Here is a 13,358-nt window from a genome sequence, read left to right as displayed (position 1 = left end):
TTGTATGTTAGACATGCTAAAGATCACGAACAGCTGGCATCAGTGAAGCGTCTTTTGTACTGGACGGAATCTTGTTTATTCACCCCATGAAGCACTTAATAAGTGCACTCGACGGTGTCCTTAACAACAGCAACAACAGATGCAAATAAAAATATCTTTGCTCACGGACTACGCATCCTGTCACACCACCGCTTGCACCAAACGGGCCAACGTCCTTGTAATGCGGGTGAATTTCGACCTCGTGATCTACTCCTCCTCTGAGTCCCTGCAAGGAATACGCACAGTCTTCTCCACGGCACGAAGCTTTGATGTCTACTTCACGGAATGCCTCATCATCCTTTTTGGGACCTCCTTCCTGCAGACAAAGATGTCAGTTTCAAGAATGCGCCTGTCACGCAATAATGAGGAACATATTTCTTCTATGCATACGGGTTCTTCCGAAACATATGTTTGCTCAACTACACTTATTTGGAACCGCCAGTGAGTTCACCTAAGAAAGGCGGCATTCTTAAAGGGGCTTCATGTTTGTGGGTCTCATACTGGAAGCAGGTATATCCTGTACTCAATGCCGATTATGTCATATACACTCGCAATGCAACGCTGGATGAATAACAAGCGCGCGCTATTTTGCGATGCACGCTGACCGTGATGTGTGTCTACGTGTGAGTTTCACGTCAAAATGACAAATGATTAGGTCGTAATGACGAAATTTCCCATCTGTCAATGAAGATAACGTATAGATTTTTCAAGAAATGTCTCACTAGAAAACGTATTTTTTGTCTGGAATAGCATTGTGTAACATACGATGCTGGACACAACCTTCAAGTAACCTTCAACGCTAAGGCGCATACGCGTACTGGGCAGCTGTTTCGGCCTTATTGGGCCGTCATCAGCAGCATGCAGGCAGGCAACGCCTTTTGCACTTCACAACAAGCCGTAGCGACAAAGTATGTAAACCGAAACCAATTGATTACAGCAACAAATCGCCCGCTTCGGTGGCAGATTCATCTCTAAAAGGTGTCCACTGAAGGCCCCGAAAGGGATAGTATCCATTTAAGTGCCGACAGCGCCCTGGTTTAGAAGTTATGTTTTTTACGAAAATCATTTCAACCTTTACTTAAATAGTGAGCGCCTCCCAATCATTGACACGTTGCGCGGCTTGTAGGTGGTATCGGACAGATACTTGTAAAAAGAAACTTCGTCGATTGGTGCACAAGTTAACTGTGCACAAGCGAAGGTGCACAAGCGAATTATTTAGCCCGGGGATTTAACTGAAACACCAGGTATATATGGTGTTTTTATCCGTTACAGACTTTTATACAAAAAAGCCATGAGAGCAGCTTTGATGTCATTATTGCAATTGAGTTTTACGGGAGATTAACATCGTCAAGAAGAAAGTATGCACCTGCAAGATGACTAATTACCTAAACTTAATTCCTTAGCTCTTTAATTAGGGGATTTCGGGCAAAAGCGGGAGATCCGAATGAGAGACCATTCTAGTTGAAAGCCATTCCACGTTTCAAAAATCCTAGAACACGAACGTGTGTGAAGATATCCATCCCCGAATTTTCATATGCAAATGAGCCGAACCCGAAACCGCGGCAGCCTTTAAAGCAGGGGGTGCAGCCCCCGTTTCACGCCATAGGGCGACCTGATTGTCAGCGATGGATATGATTGAAGTGGCGACCTGCTGGCCACATAAGTCGTTTTCCCGCTAAGATAAGCCTCCGTCGGCAAAGGTAATGCGTATCTCAGGCGCGCCTTTTCAGTTTTCGGCTCATTTGCATGTCAAAATTGCATATCAAAATGCAATCAAAATCTTAAAAATTGATAAAAACCGGGCTGTCTGGTGGTACATTTTAAAAGCGATCATATCAAAATCCTAGTGCAGGTGCGTGTTTCAGGTCTCGCCGAGACGCACTGTTAGTGCCGACCCAAGATCGTGTCACTTCCCTACGCTGGGCTGACGAGTCCCAAGTAGGACGAATGAGCTGTACTCGGCTGGGAGTGCACGATCAAATCGTAAACACACACACACACACACACACACACACACACACACACACACACACACACACACACACACACACACACACACGCATATATATATATATGTATATATATATAGGATAATCTCTCGTTCTGCTATCCGGTAATTAGTCATCATGTAGTTGCAAACTGTCTTGGGGAGGATGTCAGCCTGACCGTAGAATTCAGCTGCAAAAACGATATCTAGGCTGCCCTCATGGCTTTTTGATGGAAATTTTGTGGCGGATAAAAAACATACTCCATAGAAGAATTAGGGGTCACCGATAATTTTGGGTAGCATTCATGAAGTGACATACATTATAAGAATATATCAATCAGCCTCGGCTATACTGCAGAAATGATCGCTGACACATAGCGCTGTCTAAGAAAACTGACAGGTCTCCTATTACGTTCGTGTTAAAAACAGGTGCTGCATTGTGAGATCAGCTCGTTTATAACGCAAACATCATAGGAGAGCAGTCAGTTTTTCATTGAGAGCGCTATGTGTTAGAGATAATTTCTATAGTTATCGTGGGCATCCTGTATATAAATGGGAGTACGCAAACCAACCGATGTATACGTTGTCGGCTGTGCGGTCTTTCGGTCTTTCAGATTTTTTTCTTCTTCTGTTCTTTTTGTGCAGTGCATTGCGAAAGCAAACTATCTGTGCTTAACTGCAGCATGCGTCCGTGTGTACGGCGCTGCAGCATAAACACCTAACATGCCTGTGTGAACTTACATGAGCTCCTTCGAATGTAAAGGGCCTGACACCAAGCAGCACATCAATGTTGGTTGAATATTGGTCCGATATGGGCTGCGGATATTGGCAAGCCCATTTTGTGCCAATATTGCCAATATTTCCATGATAACTCCAGCAGGGAGTCCGTGTAATAATAAAGCGTTTTCCGATTTAATACCCACCACTGATATTACTTCTCTGCGTGTGTGTGTCTGTGTTTTCTTTTACTTTTTTTTTTTGCTTTTCGTTTATGCAAATCTTCTTATTGATCCACGTTGCATAGCATTAGAAAAACAACACTGCCTCGTCCTAAAAACGAAGAATAGGTGCTACTCCCATCTTGCTCAAGGACCCAGGCCGTCCCACGGAACTGCCATGCTAAACATCCCTGAGATGCATTTATTGGGATCGGAACAGTGTATGAACCAAAAATTTTCAACCCGCTCCTAGACTATAAATGAGCGAAACACTGCCATGACGGCGGCGGACATACGGCTCAGCAACTCGCACTGGCTGCGGTAACTTGAAAGAACCTATCGTTACAGAAGAGGCAAGACGAAGACGGGGACGAAATGAGACAACAGGCAGGAATTGGCGAGCATTCCGAAAGATAAGGAGGTTAGTGGCTACGTGGTAACCACGCACCCCACGTAACCACTAACCTCCTTATCTTTGGGAATGCTCGCCAATTGCTGCGTGTTGTCCCGTTTCGTCCCCTTGTTCGTGAACCTCCCATTTCTGTAACCGGTCTGGAGTGAAGATCATTCCAATCAGATAGTCCCCTCCACACTCTAAAAAAGCGGCCATTCACTCCGGCAGTAAAGGCCGGTACGGACCCTTTCTTCCCTCCGGGCTGTTGACCTGCAATTCGCATGAACCTTTAGCACGTCGTACGTCACCCTTTAAATACACTGCCAATGATGAGGAAGGCGTCCAGAAGAACAGTCTGTGTCCTAAATATCGGCGGGTCTCGTCCTGAGGCAACTCCCTTCGTACTTCCCTACCGGTCCGCTGGATTTCTACCCGTCTAGGACCTTGAGAGGTTAGTTTTTGGTTACCATAGTTCGTTCTTGAGAGCAGAATTTTCCAGGTGTCTTTGTGACGTGTGTTAGCACAGGAGGAGCGGGCTGCAAACTTTAATAAGTTAAGAAAAGTGCTGTTATGAGTTTTCACCGCATTTTTATACATTGTGAGTAGTGGATAGTGGCATAACGTTGGAGCCGGTATATGATACTAAAGTTGATGAAGAGACTGTCTACAAGGTCTAGAAACAATAAATTAGCTATACTCATAAGGCTCTTCTTCAGTAACCTTAATATACAGTGTAAGTTACCATATGTCGTGGTCCCCCAATTTGGGCTGCAATAATTGAAGTACGAATGAAATAGAGAATTGTAGACCATTAACTTTATCTAAGTGTGTAATATGTAGCGATTTCTGCAGAGGACTCCCACAGATTTAGATATATTACTCTTTATGCGGTCAACATGATCGTCCCAGGTGATGTTGCTGTGAAAATAGACACCGAGTAACTTTTGACCATTAACAAATTATATGTCATCATCACCTATTCTTAGCAACATAATTAAGGGAACTGCTTATTTCTTGGCCTAAATAGAATCGCCTTGGTTTTACTTGCGTTAAACTTAAGTGAATTGTTTGCCGTCCATTGGTAAAGATTGTACAAATCCTCGTTTGCCATAGTTACAAGGGAGTCAGCATTTAGACCAGAGAACAACAGGGTGGTGTCATCTGCATGAATAACTAATTTAGAATGTTTACAGATTTGAATTATGACGTTTAAATACACATTAAATAACAGAGGCTCCAAGGATGCTACCCCAGGGGACGCCAGTTTGAATATTCCTAGAGTCCGAAATAAATTGCCCTATAGCCACATTTTGTTTCCTGCCTTGATATGATGTAATGAGCAGTAATGGAGTTCCACGTATGCTGTAATTCTGAAGTTTACAAGAAAGGATGTCAGGACTTAGCATGTCAAAAGCCTTACTTAGGTCAGGAAAATATGTCATGATATTTTCTTACACTCAAAATCGAAGAGGATTTTCTCCTTAATATTTAATAACGCAGTTTCGGTAGATCGCATTTTACAAAAACCGCGTTGGAAATTATATATTCTGTTGTGCTTATCGCGAAATGATGTCAGCCTATTCAATGCGAGGCTTTTCAGACGTTTTGATAATGCAGGCTCAACTCATATCGGTCGATAACTTGATAAGATGTTATTGTTACTTCCTTTAAAGGCTGCGACGACATTCGCTATCTTCAGCCGAGAAGGAAACGCGCCTCATGACAATACTAAGTTGTAAATATGAGCCCGCGCCCGCGAAGCCGCCTGACTAGGCAGCTGAGTAGACCCCTTTGCTTGTCACTATTGGAACAGGCTTGCCTAGCCGAGGCGCCTGTGGCGCCATCTCGTTGCTCACGCAAGAGATGCGTACGGCGCAAGCGCAGCGGGACTCTAATGCGCTAAGTTTGTAGGACATCGTGCATAAACTGTCACCTTCACAACTAAACATGTGTTGCAACTCTCTACGCAGTTTTAAAAAACATACCACTGTGTGCAACTTTACATTTAAAGCCAGCAGAAACAGCGGGCACGCTGGTACCGTCAACGCGCGTCTCCATCCCGGCTGTCAGATGTTCAGGCGTATAACTAGACTGCATCGATGCGCACTATAGGCGGTAGCCGACTGAATAGCGGACTTGGCGAGATTTGGAACGAGACTTAACATGGCGGCACTTCCGGTTAGACCGCTAGACAGACTAACCGGGGTATTGGAACGCAGCCTAGGTCTAGCACATACTTGATAGGTAAGATTTAAAACCCACCAATTTCAGAGCTTGTAGAATTTATCATATTGGAAAATACGGACATCACATCAGCTTCATATGTTGGAAAAAAATTAACTGAATTTGTCGTTATGAATTGACACGATTCAGGGCGCTGTGAATGCACGACACTGGGCCCTATATTACCGAAATGTTGATTAAAGACGTCTGCCTTTTTTTATGCAGCGAGTGTTTCTCCATTAATGAATATAGTGCACATGTATAGCAGCTATTAGTGAGCCATGGCTGGCACCCAACATCGATAACGACGAAGTCGTTCCACCGGATTACACTATAATTAGGAAAGACAGAGGTGCCAGAGGTGGAGGTATTGCCATAGCAGTTAAAAAATGCCTGTGTATTCAACCTTTGGATCCCATCCCTGACCACGAAAGCTTGTTTTGTAAAATCAGATTCATGGGTCACGTTATTGTAATAGGAGTAGTATACAGAGCACCCGATAAATTCCCATCCTCTTTACAGTTATTATCTGATTTCCTTGCCGGTCTAAGGTTAAATAATGTTTGTTTGCGCATAATGTATTTGTATGCATATGTATTTTGTGTGTAATGTATTTATGTTTGTGTATAATGTATGCAAGTTTGTTCTTATGGGTGACTTTGATCTGCCTAATATAGAGTGGCAAAATAACATTTCAGTTGGAAGGGATGTTAACGCTGAACTTCTTTTAAATCTTGTCTTTGATCACAACCTAACCCAAATCGTTACTGCGCCCACGCGGTACAGTAATACATCTTGTTCAGTGCTAGATCTAGTGTTTGCTAGTAGACTTCTTCCTAATTATACTGTTTGTATTGCTGATGGAATTTCCGACCACAAACTTGTTTTTGTGGAATGTGAGTTGGGAAAAAAATTTCCTCGTACGGAAAACAAAAATAGCGTTGTGAAGGATTTTAAATATGCAGCAGGTGAATCTATTCTGGACCTTCTTGAGCTCAAGCTAGATGGGTTTGCTTGTCTTGAAAGCGTGACTGTTATGTGGAAGGAATTTCGAAAAATCGTAGAATACTGTAGAGAGAACTATGTCCCAAGTAGATGTATAAAAAGGGGGCGACAGAATCCATGGATCATACGTGATATAATTCATTTAAAACGTCGTATAATGCTTTTGCAGCGTAAACACAATGCTCCTCTCCTTGAGTTAATGAATTGGAGATGTAATCTCAGGGAAATAACAGCGTCAAAAGGACGTTTTCATGCGATTACATTGCATAATATGCTCTCCAGTGACCCACGGAAATTCTGGCGTTCCCTTTCACAAAACAAAGAAAATGTAAACGCACACTTTGGGAATGGTGTGCACACTACTGACAAGAAAACTGTTGTTACCAATTTTAACTTGCATTTTCAGTCAGTCTTCTCTAAATATATACCTGCTGTTGATAATCGCATTGAGTGTATACTATTAAGGCTACGGTCTCACGGTAGCCATCTTGAATTTACTTACGCACTTGCTACGGCGGGGCGCCACCGTCGCGGTTTCCGTGGATGACCTAGTTAGGGTTAACGCATATGACACGCTACTGCTATTTTCTTTTCATGTTCACTCCCAAAATCGAAAATTCTCTTTCCACACCCAAGGTCATCGAGTATAGCTTTAGAACAGGTTTGCTAGCCAATTTTAGATAGCTTTTAATTATGACACCCAAGTACTCATAACGTTGTACTCGCGCGCTTTAGCCCGAAGAGGACAAGCCTGTTCGTCGCGTGACTCAGAAGAGGCACCCGAACATATGTATGTATATCCAATATATTGTACATCCTCGAAGGAGGAGCAGCAGTCGCCAAGTAAAGATGCTCCAGAGCAGTCGTGAGTTTTGAGCATCTAGACGAGCGAGAAGTTGTCTACACATTGAACACGCGACCATTAGGATATCCCGCAAAACATTCGTCCTGAGTGTCAGCTGGATAGACTGCTTCGAGGGGACCTTGCCCCAGCATGATAAAGTTCCGAGGGGCAGTGGGGCAGACACTCAAGCCCCCACGTAGTTGTGTTAGTGTATATCACACAAACAAATGTCGTTGACTAACAACGCAGTGTGGGGTTGGTATGACATTTCAGACGCGACGGAGCTACGGCAGACGACGACAATACGGAAAAGGGCGGTGTGGTGCCTTTCCGTCCTTTCCGTACTGTCCTCGTCTGCCGTAGCTCCGTCGTGTCTAAATGCCGTTGATCACACATTTTCCGCGGCACCCTTTTTTTTTCTTCTTTTCTTCTTGTCTTGATGGGAAAGTTATGCATCAACTTGTACAACTTCAGGAAGGTGAATTGCATTGTTGCATTTTTGGTGATACGATAATCCATGTAAAACAGTTGACATGGTTGCAGAAATACCATGTTTTTATTTTTATTGTACTAACTTATTCAACTGACTAACTACTGACTACCACGTTTTTGTGGCTTCATAAGAAGCACTATTAGCTGGAAAGCCACATAAGTAAGGACGCGTACATGTTCACTTGCAAGAGTCAAGGACGTCGGTAGATGGAAGGAACGTTATACGGAAGGTTTTCGAGATCGTGCAATGCGAAAGACAAAAATACATAACACAGAAGTAGTCCCACAGACATATGCCTAATCTAATTTTATGAATCCCCCCCCCCAAAAAAAAAGGTAAAGTTTATCACGATTTGCTGTTTCTTGTTCTCTCTTCTTTTGTTTTTCTTTTTGCCATAAAAAAAAGGATTTGACCGACAAAATCCCCTTGCCTACATAACGAATGTTTATCATGGTGCAGAGGGTACCTGAATTCAGTCATACGCGTTACATTACGGCACACACGTGCGTGATTCGGGGACGGTTTTTTCTTTTGTGTGTTTGCGTGTGTGGCGGGACACGTTTCCTTGTCGACAGACAGTGCTGTGCGTAGCAGCGCTACTAACAGAGCAGCTCTTTTCGCTACGTTTTCAGTAGCGGAGGAGCGCTCGCGCTAAATTTCTAACCAATAGCAGAAAAATAATTCCCGCTACAAATTTTGGTAACGTGTCCGATGCTGCTACCGCTACTTTAGTGGGCAAGACAAAAGAAGTAACACAAAGTAACTCGTATTCCACGCCATTTCACTTCGACAAGGCAGTATCCGTGTCACAATCCAGCATGACCAAAGTGATATTTTCTAATTTCTGTACGCTCTTATTCCGCCTAGAATAAAGTTCAGAGCTGGTATCGATATTTTTCGTGCTTATTGTTCCTGCATAAAACAATATTTTATTGCCTAAGCGTTGTGTGGGCTCTACTCATCATGGTTACATGTTCGTCAAAAAATATCTTACGAGGCAGCTTGGCAGTAGCGCCGGTACATATTTCCTTCCGGTAGCGGTACCGCGCTACGTTTCGGAATGAGTAGCGGCGTTTCAGAGGAGTAGCAAATAGCGGTACTCCGCTACCTAACTGCCGACCGAAGGGACAGGACGCAGGCAAGCTGGTGCATAACCCGGTTCCTTCCGTTCGACTAGAAACAATGAAGCAAAAAATAAAAAAAATAAATAAAGGAACAACGCGAAGAAGCGTGTGTTTGGGAGACTGAAGAGAATTAGCTCGTAGCCTTTCCTGTGTTCACATTCATTGCCTAGCAGTGACAATTCTTTTGTAGGAGCCTGCTTGTTGCCCCTAACAGCTTTATCTAACACGCAGGATGTCAGTGACAATTGCAGTAACCGAATATGATTCAGCATCCGCGGCGAGGTGTGCAACTGTTCAAACGTATTGCGATAATTAGGTTCATTACGATAATTATGGTGATGATACCGATTACAGTTTTATATTCCCTTGAGACCATGGCTGCTTGCGCGCAGAACATAGTGCTGCACGAAATGCTACAGTCGTCCATTGTACCGCCAGATTTGGTCCACAGGCACACTACACGGACGTATTGCTCTCTAGGCGCAAACATAGGGTTCTACGATTTTTAGTTCGTTCGCAACAACGATTATAAGCCAAGGCCAATATGTTAGGCCGAGGACACGTTGCGAGAATGCGAGAAAGACAAACAAGGAAGCACACAGGAGACACGTTTCGAATAACAGCTTTATGCGTTCCCCCACGATTTTCTTTTACAATTAGACAGGTGGTACAACAACCGAAGGAATGTGAACGGGCGCGCTTTCCCATTATTTGTCTCGGTCATCTGTCTTCCTCTGGCCGTGTGCCGTGCTAACCCGATTGCAGCAGGTCAGTGGTCGGAAATCTCGCGCAAGTTGGTCTCTTTCCTGCTCTTGCATAACGTACTCAAAGTGTTAGAAGACTTTTGTGGGAGAAGAATTTATACGATAACTTTTCACGAGACCGCAGGACGTTGGAGAAGGTAAACAAAAGAAGACGAGAACATATGGTGAGACTAAAGAATGTACGGGTCAAATGTTAGTACCGGCATTGTGATATTGCTATGAACATGCCGATGCTGAGTTCATCGTACTGCGGAAGCGGCCATTCGCTTGGCGAGGGTAAAACAACGGGATGAGGCAGTGAGGCAACTGTAGCAAACATAGAAAAAGGGGAGATGGAACACAGCCATTAGAAATTGGTAAATGCATATATTGTTTATGATAACATCCAGGTAGACCTGAACGGCATCACATCGTACGCTCTTGGATAGCCGCAAGTGAAAGTTGGCACCACTGTGGTAATCTGAAAAAGTCAAAATGCACAAAAACTTGTCAGTGCTCTCATGGGCAGAAATGAAATATCGAAGTGAGATACACAGCAGAAGACAGTTTCAAACCTAGAGAACGCTGTCCATCCTCACCCTTTTACTCCTGTGCTGTACCTCAGACTATCAAAAAAAAAAATCATCGGGGGAGAGTCGTAATACAGGTGCTTCTCAGTCCTGCCCCCAGAGTCAAGGCAATGACACTAGACTACACTCTTAGAAATAGGTCTTCTATCGTGCCGTCAAGAGCTGCCGTGTCTTCTAGATTCACGCTCAAGGCCGAAGTTTTAGACGGCAGATGCCCACGTGACCCGGGAGAAAAGAAAATACCATAAAAAATTGTCTTGCTTTTTTTGGCGCGTACGCCGTGTAGAAGACACGCTTATCACGTGACCAGGAATCGGACGTCGTGAAGCATATTTCGTGTTGTCTAAATTTTTGCCGTGGTTTCTATGGGCTCGGAGTGATCACCTGACCGGCTTCGAGGACCGGAATCACGTGAACTATGCGACGGGGCCAGACATGCTGGTGGCGCGGCACTGGTCACACCTCTTCTTCGGTGCCTTGCCGCCAGCGTTTCCTTGCTTTGCTGATTCTGGGATTCTATTACAGGTAAAACACCTCCGTTTAATAAATGTTATTGCGATAACTATGCTAGCAGCACTACTATTGTAGTGGCTACCTGTTATTTCCCCACGCTTCTAACGAGCATTTGGAAGGTGCAGGTGCGAATGGAAGTGTCATGGCGGTCGTGACAGAATGTCAACGAAAGTTATCTGGTGATGCTTGAGAAGTTGAGTTGTAAAGGTATTCGAGAGACGCTAATGTGTTATCAGCTGTATCCGGTTTGTAGCTCTGTTAGAATTGCCTCTAAACGTGTACTTCACGAGCGCTAACGCTTGTGTATGGCGCAGGATGTTTTTGTCATTCGGGGGCTCGTTCCGGCCGTGGTTTGAGTAACCATTCTCTGTCTCAACTGGCCGCAGTGGGTATGGACGTCACCAACGAAGACTTCACTGGTGTTCAACGTGCCGCCTGGAGGGAATGTGCGTGCGGTTCATGCCGAAGACTGACAGATATTAGCCGGAACACGGCACAAGTGTTACCCGGAACATGCGTCCAATGCTAACAATCACCTGTCGACCATGACCGCATTCAGTAAGGTATCTCTTTGATCTCTCCTCCTACATACTTGGAACTGCCATGGTACCAATGTACCATTTTTCTCTCCTCGCTGCCTACCTATCATCGTTTTAGTATAAGCTATAGTTCGTACCCTTTCACTGTTGTCGATAGTGACTTTTATTACACTTAATGTTGTTCGTATCCACTTTGTAATGCGTCTTTGTCGTCGTTTACTTTGTCACAGTTACGCCTGGAAGCAGAATTCCGATTCGAGGCCAGGATGGGAAGCATGGAGGAAACGCTGCACAACGGGTGACAACTGCCATATCAACCGCCCCCACAAAGAGATGTAGAGTCACTGCCACAATTTCACAACTTTGCCGAAATAAAGTCTTCAATACCCTTTGAAACAAATTCTGTTGACTGCAAGCATGCCTGCCAAGCCTGCGCCGGGGGGAGGGGAAGCAGTAGCACGCGGGGAGGGGGAAATGACCGGGAAAGGAGGAAACTGTGAAGCATAAAACAGACGCCACTTTTGTGGCTTCTACGAGGGAAACCACGTGGTGCGACGTCATTCCCCGCGCTTTCGCGTGGTCTCTACGTAGAAACCCCAAAATTACCGTTTTTCGGGTTTCTGTAGAAGACACGATAGAAGATCCATTTTTAAGAGTGTAAGACCACTGATGCCTAAGACCATACAAGGGGGGCAAAGGCCATAGTTTGGATTGCCTACGGGGAATAACAAATAAATAAGAGCAAGCGCACTGCACCAGTACAAAGTTACGATCACAACTTACCGTTTCTCTCTCGCCAGCCGCCGACGCAGCTTGCGGACTGATTTCCGACCGCAACTCCGCGGTTTCCGAGGATTCTTGCACGGCCGTGTCATTGTCGCGCGTTTCCAGTTTGTGCGAAGCGGCAGCAGCAACGATACTATGAACGTGCAGCCTACCGCAGTATCAACAGTTCAAATCAGAACACGACAGTCAGCACCTGTCAACAAGGCGTAAATGAATGCGTCCCGCAGCACAGCCGCACAGCGGCGGCACAGCCAGAGCAGTACGCAACCAACGTGACGTAACGAACACAAGTGACGCAAGCGCCACCTTTCGCAGAATACTGGAGTTGATCACACGGTAGTTACATGCTCCGCCGCGATGTGGCCACCGAAAATCGTGTATAGTTTCGGTTTGGTCGGAATTTTTTTTGAATGGCTTGGGAACGTAATAACCTGCGCTGTGCTCTTCCAATCATGCTGAAATTTTCAGCAATTGTTTTGCGCATAATTACCCATCCACTGCCACTTCTTGGTTGGTGTGGTGACATTAGAACACCTCGAAACAGGAAGCCAAAGAAAGGCATTTTTTCATGTTTTTTTGAAGGCGCTTCCGGATTATCGGCGTCTTATATCAATAAGAGCGAGACGGTCCACCCTCCACGTATCATAGAACAACACAACGCAACAAATTGTGCGCCGCTATCTGATCTCCCTTTTGCGCCAGTTTCGTACAAAGACCACCCATAATCGGAGACATTGGTATGTTCCAGGCCTTATGGCGCCGCAACCGCATGACTGGCCGAAAATCGGAAGACGGTCCCCCCGAGTCACGAATCATAGCTTCCGAATGGCACCAGTTTCACCACCAACAGACGAAAATGAGAGCCACAGGTCTGGTACAAAGTTGCCTCTTTTTAAGAGGGGAGTGAGACCATAGCCTTAAATATCAGATGGATGATATAGATATATCAGTTGAGGGCATTCTGAATTTATTACTTGAACGTTATGTTCGGAAATCCCCGGGACCAGATAAGATACCGAATCTGTTCTTGCGCAGATATGCGGAATGGGTAGCAAAATATCTGTATATAATTTTTAGTTCATCGCTTAGGGATTCTTGTCTTCCTCTGGACTTGCTTACAGCCGAGGTAATTCCAATACC

General features: G+C 44.7%; 1 protein-coding gene across 1 annotated transcript in view; it reads right to left on the bottom strand.

Annotated features, from left to right (window-relative positions):
• The window catches only part of LOC135385243 (uncharacterized), a 130,284-nt gene that overhangs the window by 22,047 nt on the left and 94,879 nt on the right, over nucleotides 1–13,358 (bottom strand). Inside the window, exon 7 of the mRNA XM_064614448.1 lies at nucleotides 166–355. Coding sequence (XP_064470518.1) covers nucleotides 166–355 — 190 coding nt within the window. The remainder of the gene's footprint in view (nucleotides 1–165; nucleotides 356–13,358) is intronic.

Source organism: Ornithodoros turicata, chromosome 2, assembly GCF_037126465.1.
Source record: "Ornithodoros turicata isolate Travis chromosome 2, ASM3712646v1, whole genome shotgun sequence".
NCBI classification, from domain to species: Eukaryota; Metazoa; Arthropoda; class Arachnida; order Ixodida; family Argasidae; genus Ornithodoros; species Ornithodoros turicata.
The sequence above is the reverse complement of the archived record's forward strand: the minus strand, read 5'-3'. Positions and strand labels throughout refer to the sequence as shown.